The sequence below is a fragment of the Phodopus roborovskii genome, unplaced genomic scaffold (genome assembly GCF_943737965.1).
Source record: "Phodopus roborovskii unplaced genomic scaffold, PHOROB, whole genome shotgun sequence".
Taxonomy (NCBI): Eukaryota; Metazoa; Chordata; class Mammalia; order Rodentia; family Cricetidae; genus Phodopus; species Phodopus roborovskii.
This window is the reverse complement of record NW_026126448.1, coordinates 6289375-6305080: the sequence shown is the minus strand read 5'-3', so window position 1 is coordinate 6305080 and position 15706 is coordinate 6289375. Positions and strand designations below refer to the sequence as shown.

The window sequence follows — 15706 nt, the reverse complement described above, 5'->3', positions numbered from 1 at the left end:
TGTCATGCCACTTTCAAACTGTATCTAGAAGTCACCTCCCTCCCACCCAGTGAACATAGCTTGGGTAACACCTGCGACTCTACAGCAATTGTCGGCTTTTCTTCTTGCCCCTTCAGTCTGTTCTGCACACAGTAACACAATGAGGTGGAGGTGCCTTTGTTTGTTTGTTTTGGAGATTGGTCTCACTATTTAGCCCTGGCTGGCCTGGAAGTCTCAGAGATCTTCCTGTCTCTGCTTCTTGAGTGTTGGTATTAAAGGCATATGCTATTATGCCTTGGCCTACAATGAGCTTTAAATAAATTAAACAAACAAACCAAAAGGCAACGTCCTAGGGGTGGTAGGATGGCTCAATGCAATGGGTAAAGGTGCTTGCCACCAAGCCTGGCAGTCTGAGTTTGATCTCAGATCTCAGATGGTGGAAGGAGAGAATGACCCACAGATTGTTCTCTGACCTACACACACACAAACACACACACACATACACATACACACACACCCCTACATGTGCACACAAAGTAAATAAAAACATAATAAACTTTATTAAGAAATTAGGAGCCAGAAGGTGGTGGCACGCTCCTTTAGTCCTGACACTCAGGAGGCAGAAGTAAATCTCTGTAAGTTTAAGGTCATCCTTGGTCTACAAAGCAAGTTCCAGGACAGCCAGGACTGTTACACAGAAAAATCCTGCCTCAAACCTTATCCCCACATAAAAAGAAAGAAACATGGAGACTGGAGTAATGCTTCCATAAAGTATTTGCTATGCAAGCATGGATCCCTGGGGCTTGCTAGCCACTCAGCCTACAGAATTAGCAATATACAGGACAATGAGAGACTGTGTCTCAAAAAAAGGTGGATGTTTCTTGAGGGATGATGCCTGAGACTGATCTCTAGCTTTTATATGCACATTTGTACACACATACACCTAACTCAAATCACATGCACAAATGTGCATGTATACACACACACACACACACACACACACACACACACACACACACACACACAGACAGACACAGAGAGAGAGAGAGAACACCACACACACAGAGAGACAGACACACACACACAGAGAGAGAGACAGAGAGGTATTTTTACCACCACACTGGAGATTGAGTTGAAGGCATTAGGTACTCATACTGAGCCCTACCAATGAACTGTATTCCCAGCCCTTTTTTTATTTTTATTTCAAGACAAGGTTTCACTAAGTTGCTCAGGCCTGAGTGTCTAGATAGGTGACATAACAGGCCTACAACATCAGACCTAGTACATTTATATATTTTTTTATTTTAGTCTTACTTCCCTGAAATGTAAATTCCATGAAGCTGGGAGTTTTGGTACTTGGTAGGTGGGTATTTAACAAGTAGTTGTTAAATACATGTACAATGCTTGTGGTATAATATCTGTGTATAGATGAATCTGCTACATGAATAGACACCTATAAAAATGTTTGTGTGTGGAACCTGGGGTGATGGCATTGATGGTGTAGGTAAGAAGGCTTCTGTGAATGCTTTGCCAAGAATATATTTGTATCTATGCCTGTGTGGGCTGTCTGTGATTGTATGTGTTTGTATGCATGTGGTGGATGCTTGGTTGTATATACATATGTCTATTTCAGTAAGAAAGGGGACCTGAAATGGCTGAACCTGTTCCCCTAGGAAAAGAACCTGCATTGCCTTGCTTTCCATTTTTACCTCATGCAAACATGAAGTCACTTTCCAAAACTGACATTTCAAGCTAATGCAGGGTGGATGTTGCTCTCAGATAAAGACTGCAAGGTCCAGGTGACCTAGGGCTGATGGGGCCTGGACAGCCTCTTGCTTATGCAAGACATCTCACCAGGAGAAATATGTTCCTTGATACATCCTTCTTGGGACAATCAACTGCAAGAGAATTTGACCTCAGTGACACGAGCAGGGCAGGCCTTGGATTGGCTGTATGCCTTAACAAGGTATTCTTCTTTTCCTAAGCCTGCAAATGGGGTTTGTGGTTCTTGGCTTGCTTGCTTTTTGGAGATTTGTGAGAATAAAAGAGGTAATGGCAGTGAATGTGTAACAGTAAGAGCAATAGTTTTATGTCTGTGAAGCATATTAGGGTTTTAAATTACTCTCTCATCAGAGCAAATGCCTCAGTGGGGAATCCAGCTCTGGACTTTGCTCCAGGGAAACTCTGTGGTGTTGCTTGAATAGATACATGTGCGAGTAAGTCAGTGGATGTACACATGAGTAAATGCCTGGGGAATTCAATGAAGGGTTATATAATGTAGCAAATGGATCGGGCAGTCGCAGAGACTAGCTTGTTTGTTTTGAGTCAGGATCTCATGTAGTCTTGGCTAGCCTCGAACTAGCTCTGAGGCTGAGGATAGCTTTGAACTCTTGATATACCTGCATCCATGCCCAAGTGGGCCCCATGCTTAGGTAGTAATAACCCTTTTGAGCACATATTATTCCAGGCCATATCGTAAATCCTTCTTAGTCCTCAGTAACCCCAGGAGGTTAATCCTACTGTTTGTGCCCTTCTCTGGATACAGAAACTGAGGGTCAGAGAAAGTAGGTGAATTTTCCAAAGTCACAAATAGCTGAAGGGTCAAAGCTGTGTGATTCTAATCAAGTCATCTAACTGTGCATCCCAGGTTCTGCAGAGTCCTGGATGGGTGGGTGAATGAGAGAGGGGTCCCAGCGGCACCCGGTTAGGCCATCTTCTGATCTGGTGTAGTTCTCAGGGTAAAGTGGGCATTGATGTTCTGGGCTGGGATTGATGTCTCTAACAGGATAGAATTAAACAGCCACACCTCATGATCCTTCTCTCTCTTTCTATCTGCAGGCGGATGCCGCCATGCAGCACTACGGGGTAAATGGCTACTCTCTACATGCTATGAATTCACTCAGCGCCATGTACAACCTGCACCAGCAGGCAGCCCAGCAGGCTCAGCATGCCCCGGACTACCGGCCATCGGTGCATGCACTTACACTGGCTGAGCGTCTCGCTGGTAAGGGCCCTGGAGACCTGGCCATGGGGACAAAATGCTGGGAAATGAAAAAGGAGGCTATAAATAAGGCAAAATGGAGAGGGGTGGGTGAGCAGCTTAGGTCACTTAGTAACACAGATGACAAGTCAAAAGCTGTGCTGTCCTGGCTTTGGTAGCACATTTATACACCATCTGTACAAGTACCTGTGGAATACTGCTTGCTGGTTAGCATTGTCCTGGATCCTGGAAGGCTGCCTCAGCCTTCAGTTCTCTATAACAAACCTGAAAAGAAGATGCTCATCAGCCCTGTCTTGTAGATGCAGAGACTGAGGCAGCAGGTACAGGACTAGTCCAGGGAACTCCCATTGGACAGTGGCTGAAAGAGGGCTGGAATGCCTCATGGGGAGATACAAATTATGGTAGCTTTCATGGTTTGAATTCTGGTTAAACGCCAGGCCACTGTGTGGGCCTTACCTCCCCCTCCTTCTCTTTTTCTCTCATGCTGTCTTCAAGCCCCTTGAAGAAGGTTACTACTTCATTTTATAGACAAAACAACTGAAGCTCAGAGACAATACTTACTGAAGAGGTTGGGGTTCAGAACATGACAGTATGGCTAAAACTGTGGGGTCAGACTTGTAGTTAGTTGTCTGCCCACTCACCTCTCTTCTCGGAACCCAAGTTTCATCTAGGACAGTGGTAGTGTTAGGACAGCCGGCAGGCTGTGTGAGGTGGTCGGCAAAGCCTGGCTGTCTTTACAGTCACGAGAACTCCATGCTCAAAGCAAGACCCTAGCATCCAAGAGAGAGCTGTAGCCCAGTTCCTCTGACTTCTGGTTGTTTTCCTGATTGCCTCTCCACTGTCTTCAGTGGCTGCGACGAAATATCAGAGAGAAACAATTTAAAAGGAGGAAAGTCTTATTTTTGGGTCATGTTCTTACAAGCCTTGGGCCAGGGTTGACTGATTCCATTTGCTGTGGGATTATATCAAGGCATCATGTCAGAGTGCATGGCATAGTAAAGCTGTTTACTTCATGGAAGGCAGAAAGCAGAGAGGGGAGAAGAGGGGTCAAGGATAACATAAAGCCTTCAAAGACATGCTCCCAGAGGGCCACTTCCTGCACTATAGCCTTAGCTCTTAGCAGTCCATTCAGCCAGGAATTTATCAATGGATTAATCCATTGACAAGGTTAGCAGATTCATGATCAAAATCACCTTTTACTAGTGCCAACAGCTGGGTACAAAGTCTTTAATATGTCTTCAGGCTATTTTATATCCAAATAAAAACAATGGCCATGAGAAGGAGTTAATGGCATAGATGGCAGGCTAGATTTCCTGGGAAATGATGCCACCTACTCCAAGATGTTCTAGTCTAAGCTCATCCTGTTGCATGTGGGCCTGTGTCCATGCCAGGTAGTTGAAAGGACTTCATAGAACTTGGAAGACTGAGTGCCCATAGATCCTGGGAGGGTGTGGTAACCAGAGCCAATGGTGGACAGCTCAGGGCAGTATGATGGGCTGGTGAAGAAAGGAAAGCTTGCAGCAGGCCGGGAGGCAGAAGCCTTCTAATGGCACTGGAAATGGGGAGGGATTGGTAGGAGACAAGGTACAGGAATGCGAGAGGGTCTGAGGACCATGCCTGCCTTGGGGTACCAGCCTGGCAGGGAGGTTTTGGCAGCTGGTCCTACTTCTTTAGACCTTGCCAGGCCTCTGAGCGACTGAGTCCCTGGCCACCTTTCTTAGATCAGTGTAGACATTAGTGTTCAGGGTGGAGTGGTCAGTGCAGAGCTGCTCTAGCTGTGGCCACTTCCCTAGTTTGGAGTGGATTCTCCTTGCCCAATGTGATAGTGACATCTACCTCAAGGACTACAGCACAGAGAGGATTCAGAACAGAGGCTCATGCCCAGTGATAGGAACAGAGGAACTGGGTGTTTAGCCCACTTTCAAATTGCCAAAATTAATGAGGCAATGACCCCTATGAGGACATTGTTATGGAAATCTTACCTTTCATGGCAGGTGCTGTACTAGGGAACTGGTCTCCCCTTGACTACAACACTTCTTGTAGTCCTTGGAGTTAGCAGTAGGATGCTGAGCTGCGGTCTCTCCTCCAGAATGGATGTGACTAAATGGTTCCTACCCCCTCTCCTGCCCAAGGGTAACACCCATAACCTCAGGTCTGTCTGGGTTAGGATTGGGACAAGTTATATAGTGCCCTTCCTTTAGTTGAAGAAGTATCCAAAGTCTAGGGTTTGCTATAAATTTCTCATTTGGGGTTTTATAGAAAGCTTTCGAGCCCTGGGGTACAAGGGTATGAGTCAGCTGTACTGTTTAGAGGCAATAAGGTTCATTTTTGTGTGATTGGAATTTGCAGCCCAGATACCAGTCAGGCAGAAGGGGAAAAGACTAAACACTAGCCTGAGAGAGATACCATCCTGGCTCATTCTCATGTTACCAAACACAAAGGCAAGCCTGTCGAATCGATGGTCCACTATCTTTGCCAGTCTCCTCCAAGCTTGCAGTGTGGGGATTTGTTCTCTTTCCTTGAAGAAGCAGCCACAGAGGGTCAAGGCTGGGTGTAATAAGCCTTTCCCATGTGCTGAGGGCCCTGCCAGGGCTAAGCTTTCTGCTTAGGAAATAAGACTAGGAACCTCATGTTTTTCTATCAGAGTATAGACTGAGGAAGAGAACAAGAGTTAATGTGAAAGGGAGGATCAGTATGCCCAGTGAGAATTCCCCTAAGCAGTCCTTGAGATCAGCACCCACTGGCAAGCTGGCTTCTCATGACTAAGGGTCAGTATTCTGGTGCTGGAATATTAATAGCCAGAGTCTAAGGCCCACAGGGTATCAGAATCATTGAGACATGGCTTTTTAGATCACTAGCATCATACCATCTCAGAATATTAAAGCATCTTGGGACTTTTTTCTTTTTGAGAGATGGTTCTACTGTACAGCTCAGGCTAGTCTTGAACCTGCAGGCCTCCTAGTCTCAGCCTCTTGAGTGCTAGGATTGCAAGTACGTGTTTTGATTCTTGGCTTAGTATGTTGAGACTTTAAGATCTTGGGGGTATTACTTATCTACACACCCTTAATGCCAGTCAGATCAGAACACCCCCTGCAACACTCACATGCCTGACAGTCATGCTTGAAGCTGAGTTAGTCCTCTGTAGTCCTGAGAGTGGAGGTTGGAAGGAGGTAAAGATTTTCAAACAAGCTGGTGGAAGAGGGTGGGTGACTTCCAAGGGCCAGGGGTCCGCTCTGATGCCTGTTTGAGTGTCCAGTGTGGGTCAGAGCAGGATCAGATTCAAAACTTATTTCCCATAATTAAATGGGCCCCCTTTGCTTGCCCTCCAACGGCTGTACATTTCAAGACATCATCTTGGAGGCCCGCTATGGCTCCCAGCACCGCAAACAACGTCGTAGTCGTACAGCATTCACAGCCCAGCAGCTTGAGGCCCTGGAGAAGACCTTCCAGAAGACTCATTACCCAGATGTGGTGATGCGTGAGAGGCTGGCCATGTGTACCAATCTGCCTGAGGCCCGTGTGCAGGTAAGATCCTAACTGTACCTTGCAGATGAGTATTAGCCATCTGTCTGGTGTTCAGTTGTACGGCAGCTAGCATTTTCTTGGGTGGTGCAGAGATACACGCCTACTTCCCTCATGCCTATTTGGAAAGGATAGATGGGGTTGGGTGGAGGACTATCACCTTCATCTTCTCCTGGACCACACAGAGTACAGCCTTTCCTCCCTGACTGTTCTTCTCTGTGGCTCCCCAGGTCTGGTTCAAGAACCGCAGGGCCAAGTTCCGAAAGAAGCAGCGCAGCCTGCAGAAAGAACAGCTCCAGAAGCAGAAGGAGGCCGAGAGCTCCCATGGAGAAGGCAAGATGGAGGTCCCAGCCTCAGATACCCAGCTGGAGGCAGAACAGCCCCCCAGTCTGCCCAATGGTGATCCCCCTGCTGAGCTTCAACTGAGCCTGTCTGAGCAATCAGCCAGTGAGTCAGCCCCTGAAGATCAACCGGACCGTGAGGAGGACTCCCGGGCTGGGGCGGAGGAGCCCAAAGCTGAAAAGAGCCCTGGATCTGAGAGCAAGGTGCTGGGCTGCAAGAGGGGCAGCCCCAAGGCAGGTGAGGCTTGGGTGGGAATCACCCAAGGTCACCCACAGGTCAGGGAGAACAGCCAAGTCTGAATGATGGGCTTGAGAATGTGATGTGGATCAGAGCAGGCTAGTGAGCCACTGGCACACAGGAGCATGACCAGTCAGGCATGACTGGCTATAGCAGACCTGTGACCCGTGTCCACCCTTTAGTCACTGAGTCATTGAAAGGTCTAGATAGATGGTTCCAGAAGGCCTGGGCAGCAGGGAGGCTGAGGAGGGAGCGGGTGAGGGGATCCCCTTCACCATTTAGCAATTACTTCAGTTATTTAATATATTAACAGCTAGTACAGATGTACTGGTTGTGCTGGGTGAATCCATACTGGTCCCTGAGATTCTCATGTACAGCAGATTTCACCCTGATTCAAACTTCTCTTAGGACTGGTCCATGCTTTCTCATCTCAGGGGGCTAGTTCATTAGGCGCTCTTGTGAAAGGGGCATTTGCTGAGAGGTCTAAAGCAGCAATTCTCAACCTGTGGGTCATGACCCATTGACTGGTGGTCGCATGACCCTTTCCTAAGGGTCGCTTAAGACCATCAGAAAACACAGGTATTTACATTATGATTCGTAACAGTAGCAAAATTACAGTTATGAAGTAGCAGCAAAAATAATTTAAGGTTGGGGGGGTCATGCCATTAGGAAGGTTGAGAACCTCTAATCTAGAGGATGCTCTTTTTTCCTTTTTATCTTTATTTATTTATTTATTTTTTATTTTTATTTTTGATAGCTATGTAGCTCCAGATGACCTGGAATTTTTATATAGACCAGGCTGGCCTTGAATTCACAGAGGTCTACCTGCTTCTGCCTTCCGAGTGCTGGGATTAAAGGTGTCCACCACTAGCCTTAGCTGGGGATGGATCGTTTTAGGACTAGGTATATTCCTCACTTTCCCACAAAGCTGCTCTGGGTTGGAGCTTCCACCCCCAGCCATAGTTAAGAAGGAACAGGACTCTGGCACGAGGTATATTTAGACACAAACCAAAGAGGGTCTAGGAACTGTAAGCTGATGGATGGCGGGAGGAGATGAGCATCCTGGGTATTCCTTGAAAAGATTAAGGAGCGCCCCCACGAACTCAGGCATGAGTGTTCAGACAGGAACCCCGGGAGCTTCATTAAGTTCTACTTAATTCTAAGGATCACTTTAGAGGATGCCCTGGCTGATATGGGTGCCGCGATTGTGTCAGCTAAAGTCTATGTTCACTGCAGGACCAAGGGGATGGGAAGCCGAGGGACCCTCTCCTCCAAGGCCAGTCAGTCCTCATAGTCTGAGTACCTGGCTCTTGTTCTCTGCTTGCAGATTCCCCAGGCAGTCTGCCCATAACTCCTGCAGCGCCAGCGGGAGGCCTTCTCGGCCCCACCCATTCCTACTCCTCGTCCCCGCTCAGCCTCTTCCGTCTACAGGAGCAGTTTCGCCAGCATATGGCAGCCACCAACAACCTGGTGCACTACTCGTCTTTTGAAGTGGGAGGCCCGGCGCCTGCTGCAGCTGCAGCTGCAGCTGCTGCGGTACCCTACCTAGGTGTCAACATGGCCCCACTGAGCTCACTGCACTGCCAGTCCTACTACCAATCCCTGTCAGCCGCGGCTGCTGCCCACCAGGGTGTTTGGGGGTCCCCACTGCTGCCGGCGCCCCCTACAGGCCTGGCCCCTGCTTCAGCTGCCCTGAACAGTAAAACCACAAGCATCGAAAACCTTCGCCTCAGGGCCAAGCAGCACGCAGCCTCCCTGGGACTAGATACACTTCCCAACTGACTGTCTGGCTTCCAACCCCACCGTGGTCTTGTGTGTTCCCCTGTGTCAGTCCCATGGTGATTCCCAGAAGGCTCTCCAAGAACTAATCGTGAGAGATCAGGGATGCTGGGGTTTGGAGTCCTCTCACCCCGTGTCCCTTCTCCACAGTCCCGAGCCCCAGGTGAAACCCATACACCCTGTGCATGTCCCTGCTTGGACCCCATGGAGGTCAAACAGGGAGGAGGTGAGCAAGTGGCTAGATCCCCCTCCTGGGAATTGCCTCCTCCCTCCTGGCCCTCCCCTCTAGTAAGTCGATGTGTGGAATGTGAGATATAAATATAAATATATAAAACTATATTTTCAGGCACTGCCTGCCCCAGGCCCCTTTCCCTGCTCCGTCACATTGCCACTGGCCCCCTTCCTCTGAATTTCATTCCAGTTCTCCCTCCCTCCTTTCCTTTCTTCCCTTGGTTTTCCCTCAGCCCCACTGTCCCTGCCTGGAGCCCATCTCCCTGCTTACCTGCATCTAACTGCTATGCTTTCCCTCTGCCTTTGGTTTCTTCCTTTGGTGCTGGCTGTGTTAGGGTCCTGTATTCTCAAATAGTGTTTTTTGGGGGGTTGTGGTTTTTGCTTTTAGTAATTTTGTTTCTTCCGGTTTTTCTTCTGCCCTGCTTATCTCCCCCCACCCCCACCCCTTAACCTGAACCCTCTGTGGGCCCCTCTTCCAGTCTATGCCCCAAGATTCAGCAAAGTCCTACTTGGAGACCCTGGAGCAACAGGCAGGAGGTAGCTCTAGCCCCGCAGCATCTCCTAGATATTAGGAAGGGCTCAAGTCACCTTTTCTCCCTTGCTTCTTGTCTTGGAAAAACCAGCTCCCCAGAATGTAGAGGGGCATGTGGCAGCATTGGCCAGGCTGGCAGCAGCGCAGCTGACATCATGACAGGGCTCTGGAGTTCCTTATCAGTGAGTGAAACCCGATGGCCACACAAGGCCTCAAGATTTGTCCCAGAGGCAGTTGTGGGAGGCTGAGCATGGTAAGGGGTGTCACTGGCTTGGTTAGGGGTGGTCTTACATGTCTAAGAAACCTTGCTTTGTAGACTCCCTGTCAAGGTGGTATCACCGTAGGCAAGGCCAGTGCCTTCTGGGATGCTCTGGATAAGATGGCTCACAGGATTCTGTCCATTTCCAAGCATTCTGTGCCCACAGCCTTGGAGGGCAGAGGTTTTTAATTTAAATTTAACAATAATGGCTCAGCACGGACACTTAGAGAAGCCTAATGTGTAAGTTAGAACATTTCTGTTGTTTTCCTGAGGAACAATGAATGAGTCCTGCATACATGAAGCTCTCCGTGGATACTAAGTTTCCCTGTAAGTGCAATGGCTCCTTTCTAGGTTAGATAATCTGGATTTGATCCTATTTTTCTTGCATTCCAGTGCTATCCTTGAGGGCTACTCCATTTCCATGCCCATGGAGGGGGTGGGCAAGATGACTTACATAGATTCCTTTGGCTCACAGCTGAACCCTCAGTCCCACATTTAGAGGGTGGCCTGGCATGACAGGCCTACAGAGTCAGCACTGTCCACTTAGTAAGGTTAGTCTGGACTGGGGAAGACTTTGGTTAGTAGAAAGTGGGGAGGCGGATAACCCGAGCCGGGAAAGGCATGAAAGCAAATTGGAGAGGTGAGTAGAGTGGTCTACAGAACAGGAGGGGCCCAGCCTCATGAGAGGTGGGGTTGAAAGGCCTAGGATCCAGCCTAATATCCCTCCACACAGCAAGCACCAAAGGCAGGCGGCTGAAGGTTTCTGAATGAGGGGTATCTCCCTGGGATCTGGAATCTTGCAGGTGAGTCCAAAGGCACGGAACATCAGTAAAGGAGAGACTCGGCCAGGAAGACAGAGGGGTTCTGGGCTGAGGAGGGTTCAGCGGCCCATGGCTGATGGATTGTGGTTAGCCTCAGGAGATCATATTTCTGAAGCATCTCATCTGGGCCCAGGCTCAGGGCTGAAACCTTTGTCTGTTCCTGGGTGCAAATGACTGTCACTGGGACTTGGTACTTGACATTGCTAGGCATTACCACTTCCCCCAGAAGGAGCAAGGCCACCTGCAGTTGTATTCTGTTGTGGCAGAAGTCAGGGCGACCCAGGCTTTGCAAAACTCTCTTAGATTTTTGTCAGTTGTTCCTCCCACTCTGCTGACACAGACCAACCCCCACCTCCATCCCCCACCCCCTGCCCCGCCAGGCCCATTGGTCATTCAGGGCAGAGAGCCTGAGGATCGAACCCTTAACAAGCCCTTCTACAAAGGTCTTATACCTCTCTGCTTCTTGCTGTTTGAGGTCTCCTTGGTCCTGCTTCCTCACTTCCCTAGAGCATGGTCCAGGGGTTTGGGTCCCCACCTCTATGCAGAGGCTGATGAGCAACATAGACTGCTTTCCAAACAAGCTTTTGTGACCATTTGTGCTTAGAGGTTGTACCAGCCAGTGGCAAAAACACCGTGTATTGTATTTATTTATTCTGTTAGTCGAAGAAACAAAACTCAGACCACTCTCTTTCCCTTATCCTGCCCCCCCCCCCGTCCCCCACATAGCACAGCATGATGCTCTGTCCTGTGTATCTGTCTGTCAGTCTTTTGGTCTTACTTCTTGTGACTTTGTGACCTGTTCTTTGTCCTAATTGGCTAATAAAAGAGAACCTGGCAGCACAGCCCTTGACCCATATTCATTCCCACAGATGCCTACAGTGGGCTGAGTAGGTGGTGTTTCAGAGTCTCACCCACCGTGACTGGAGGGACATAATGCAGGTCTGCCTTGTGACATGTGGCTTCTCTGCTGGTCTTGCAACAATCTCCACCATCCTTATTTGTTTGTAGCTCGTGTGTCACTTTGGAGAAGCCATTGGGAGCAGGGAGTATGGTACAGCTCTTATCATCTCTGGCCTTTTTGGGGGCTCACCCAAGGAAAGGTGGCTGGGCAGTCTGGGGCAGGGGATGCCTGCTGATATTTGGAGTAGCCTGGGAGATGGTTCTGCATGATGGAGAGACCAGAACAATATGTGAATCTCCAGCAAGCTAGAGCCAAAGCTGAATACTAGGAAAGCACATTTGAACTTCTAGGCACGGTGGCAAACACCTGTAATTTCAGCACTTGATAGATGGAGGTTCAAGGCCAGCTATATGGCTATACTTGAAATCTGGTCTAAAAAAAAAAAAAAAAAGACTTCCGGTCTGGTTAATTTTGGTGTGTGATGTTTTTATTTATTTGCAAGAGTTTTTGTTTTAATAATAAAGTTAATAAAATGAAATTTAAAAAGCCAGAGCTGTTTTCCGGTGGAACAAGGGCCTTGGAGTGGAGTGAGTTCTTTATCATCAGAGGTAAGCAAGAGGCATGCAAAGCATGCAAAAGATGGAGAGGGCATTGCTGCAGTGGTAAGGTCATGTGTGTGTATACATACATACATACATGCATGCATGCATACATATATAGAGTTAGAAGTCCACATATAGGAATGAGGACCTATGTGCCATGAGCTCAAGGGACTGCTGGCATTTGTGTGCTTCAAAATGGTAGCCAGGGGACAGGATATACATATAATAATTGCAGAAAAAGTACACAATTCAGAAGTTTGTGTTGTGAAATCTTGGTTTCTTCTACTTCAAGAAAAAGGAAACCAGGTTATGGTGGTGGTGTATGCCTTTAATCCCAGCTCTCTAGAGGTGGAAGTAGGCAGATCTCTATTTGATTGAGGCCAGCTTGGTCTAGAGTGCGCTCTAGGACAGCCAGGACCACAGAGAGACCCTGTCTCAAAAACAATAACAAAAGAGAATTGAGATATCTGCCTTTTGGTCCTCATCATACTGGCCCTACCTTCCTTCTCTGAGTCCCAGAGTGTCTGGCCAGGACCCTTTACCAGGAGTTATGCTGCATGGAGCTGGGGACTGGAGGGGGTTGATAGCTCCCTCTGTCAGGCCTTATTGGTAGGAGAACCCCAGCAGGCCTGAAGAGTGTGCAAGGGGGCTATCTCCTGGATTTTCCAGGGTGGGTCCTGACCTCTCTACTTCCCAGGTCACTGTGACCCCAGGAGCTGCATTCCTCTCCCAAGTGGGGCTGAGGATTAGGGCAGGGAGCATCCCCCCTTCACCTCCTTGACAGATCAAATGTCACCCCAAATCTCTCACAGCTCCCACCTGGGCCGTGAACCACCTAGTGTTTCCTACAAACCTCAGCACTGAGAGACACACCTTCCCTGGCACAGATGTTGTCTGGTAACACTGCAGTTCAAATCCCTCACTCATTCTCTCAGCATTGACTGAGCACCTGCTGTATGCCTAGTCCCATGCTGGACGCTGAGTACAGAGAAATAAGCACGAAAACAACGTGCCCTGACGATCACAGCATGGAGTGATTCTGAGCTCAAAAAACAAGGAACAGAAAAGAGAGCCCTTATTTCAGCATGGGGAGGTCAGAAAGGTCCTTTAGGGGAGTCATAACCTGAGCCCCATATGTCAGGTGTTTCTTAGGAGTTTAAGAAGGAAGGGTCCTGGGAGAGGCACAGTTGTCCTGGGCTCAGGAAAAGCCATGGTGGCACTGGAGGGCAGTAAGGCTGTGTCAATAGATGAAGCTAGAAAGGGAAATGGAAAAGCTGGGGTGCTATGCACTCAGAGCATGGGAGGATGAGGCCAAAGAGGATCCTAAGTTGGAGGCCAGTCTAGGCTACTTAGTAGGTTCCAGGCCAGCCTGGGCTACAGTGAGAGCCTGTCTCAAAAAAATCTAGAAGGCCGACAACAAAAGGAAAGTGATTTTAGAGTCTAGTCCAGGCTAGAGCCTGGGACGTTGGAAACGGGGTAAGTGGAGAGATCAGACTTGTATTTTAGCAATTGCATGCTCCTCATCTTTTGTGCATGGAGGGTCATAACAAGGAGATAAATGGAACAAGACCAGAGAGGAGGCCACTGCCAAGTTCTGAGGAGGGACAGTAGCATCAATCTGGTCTACAAAAGCCAGGAGAAGAAGGGCTGACTAGTGAGAGATTTGAGAGGTAAAATCACCATGGTAACAGCAGGATGGGAAGGCCCAAGGGTGCTCCTAGGTCTTTGGCTCAGGTACAGGGAAGATGGGTGCCCTACTCTACAGGAAATAAGATGGATGTTGGCTCCTGAGCTTAGTCTTGTTGGCATGTAGGAGGAGCCTTCCATGTATTTAAGGAAAGATGGTACTGTGGGCTCTGCTGTTAGTACCGATTTGATTCAACATGTTCTTTGTGCAGCCACTTAATCCTGGCTGCACAACTCTTTGAGGTAGATTTTATTATCATCCCCATTTGACATATGGGGAAATGGAGGTATGATATGATTCCACAGCTTATCCAGGACCATCAGGCAGCAATACCCACCTGAGGTCAGGACTTAGCTAACCTTGAAATCCATACTCTTAATCTTGGTAGTTATCAACACGGAGATGGCCCTGGGAGCCATTTGATTAAATGAAATGATACAGAGAAGTCTGAGGTCAGGTCCTCCAGGATAGAGTCAGGGCAAGTTCACTTGCTGTTTACTGTGGGCCTTCTCGAGCCTCAGCCTTTCTCATCTGTTGAGTGGGAACTGCTAACCAGGTCTAGCCGGCTTCATAGGAAACTCAGATGAGGTAAAGAGTAAGAAGGCATTGGAGGACACAAAAGCTGTGCAATGGGGTGCCCTGCTGTAGTATTAATGAGGAGAGGGTGGGCAAGAGGAGCTCCTCAAAGTACAATATGCACTCTCCCTTTTTCTTAAGGCTTAGCCCATGTTCTTACAGATTAGGAATCTGGTTCCTTAGCCCAGGTGGAAGGAACACCTGCAGACAGGGCCTGGAATGGATGTCTTTAGGGCTGGGGAACCCTTCCCCATCTCTTTCCCACAGAGCAGCCCTGGGCTAGAGCCCCCCACCCCTAATCTTTCATTCTCCTTTTGCTTCTGGGAAAGCCGATTAGGAGGCGGCCTCCTGCCCGCCCCCCTGACAAGTTTGTCTGAACTTCCAACAAAGGCTCTTAGAGGGCTGAAGAGGGAGGGGCTGGGGCACAGGGAACCTGACACCACTGGCCTGGGATCACCCCAGCGGCCTAGCAGGTTGCTCTATGGCTCTGCCCACCCTGTGGTGAGCAAGAATGTTGTGGCCCCATAAAGCCCTGGGGGCTGCCGTGGGGGTGGAGCTTTTCACCTGAGTACCCCTCCCGAGTAGGAAGACAGCAGGGGGCAGCCAGTGCCTAGGCAAGCAGTCAGGGACTGCATGCATTCTCATGCACACTTCCAATTACTCACATACATAATAACTCCCCACCCCCCCATGCTGACTTCCAAACTGAACCACAACTCTCTGGATCTCTCTCTGTGCCTCACATTCATGTATTCACACACTCTCTACAACCTTCAGCCACAGCCTGCAGACTGCCATCTAGACACCTCAGCCCACATGCCTGCTCCACCCCCAGAAATGCATTCTTCCAGGTTTACTCACATCTAGCAGCCCACTGATGGCTGAGAAATAGTTGTAAGGCGCCTCTCTAGACAGGCCCTGTTGAGAAAAAGAGGCCAGCTTAGGCCCAATAGTTCTGTCCTGATTGTTGCCCTGTACTTGTGAAGATGGTGTCCCAGAGCCCACCCTTTCACACACAGCAGCCTCCCCTCTCAGGGCTATATCTTCATGGCCCCAATGAGGAGTCACAAAGGACCCTGGGCTCAGAGGCCTCATGACATTCAGATGTTGCTGTCTTTGAATTCTTTCTTTATTAACTTTTGACTTCTTTTGTCTGTTGCTTGTGTGTGAATGAGGGTGTGCTGCTGTGCTATACATGTGAGCTTCTGGCTGATCTGTCTTGCCAGAGGAGTGCTGA

At 48.8% G+C, this 15706-nt stretch overlaps 1 protein-coding gene across 1 annotated transcript; it reads left to right on the top strand.

Annotated features, from left to right (window-relative positions):
- Positions 1-2820: 2820 nt before the first annotated feature.
- On the top strand, positions 2821-8998 carry Dmbx1 (diencephalon/mesencephalon homeobox 1). Its single transcript, XM_051188304.1, has 4 exons — positions 2821-2983; positions 6327-6505; positions 6733-7081; positions 8409-8998. Exons 1-4 carry the CDS (start codon positions 2830-2832, stop codon positions 8861-8863), a joined length of 1137 nt encoding a protein of 378 aa, XP_051044261.1. The 5' UTR covers positions 2821-2829; the 3' UTR covers positions 8864-8998.
- Positions 8999-15706: the final 6708 nt, after the last annotated feature.

Excerpts from the sequence above, each read along its gene's own strand:
- Dmbx1 (XM_051188304.1), top strand. The coding sequence starts at position 2,830 with ATGCAGCACTACGGGGTAAATGGCTACTCTCTACATGCTATGAATTCA. Across the intron at positions 2,984-6,326 it reads ACTGGCTGAGCGTCTCGCTG|ACATCATCTTGGAGGCCCGC; the intron begins GTAAGGGCCCTG and ends GTACATTTCAAG. Across the intron at positions 7,082-8,408 it reads GAGGGGCAGCCCCAAGGCAG|ATTCCCCAGGCAGTCTGCCC; the intron begins GTGAGGCTTGGG and ends CTCTGCTTGCAG.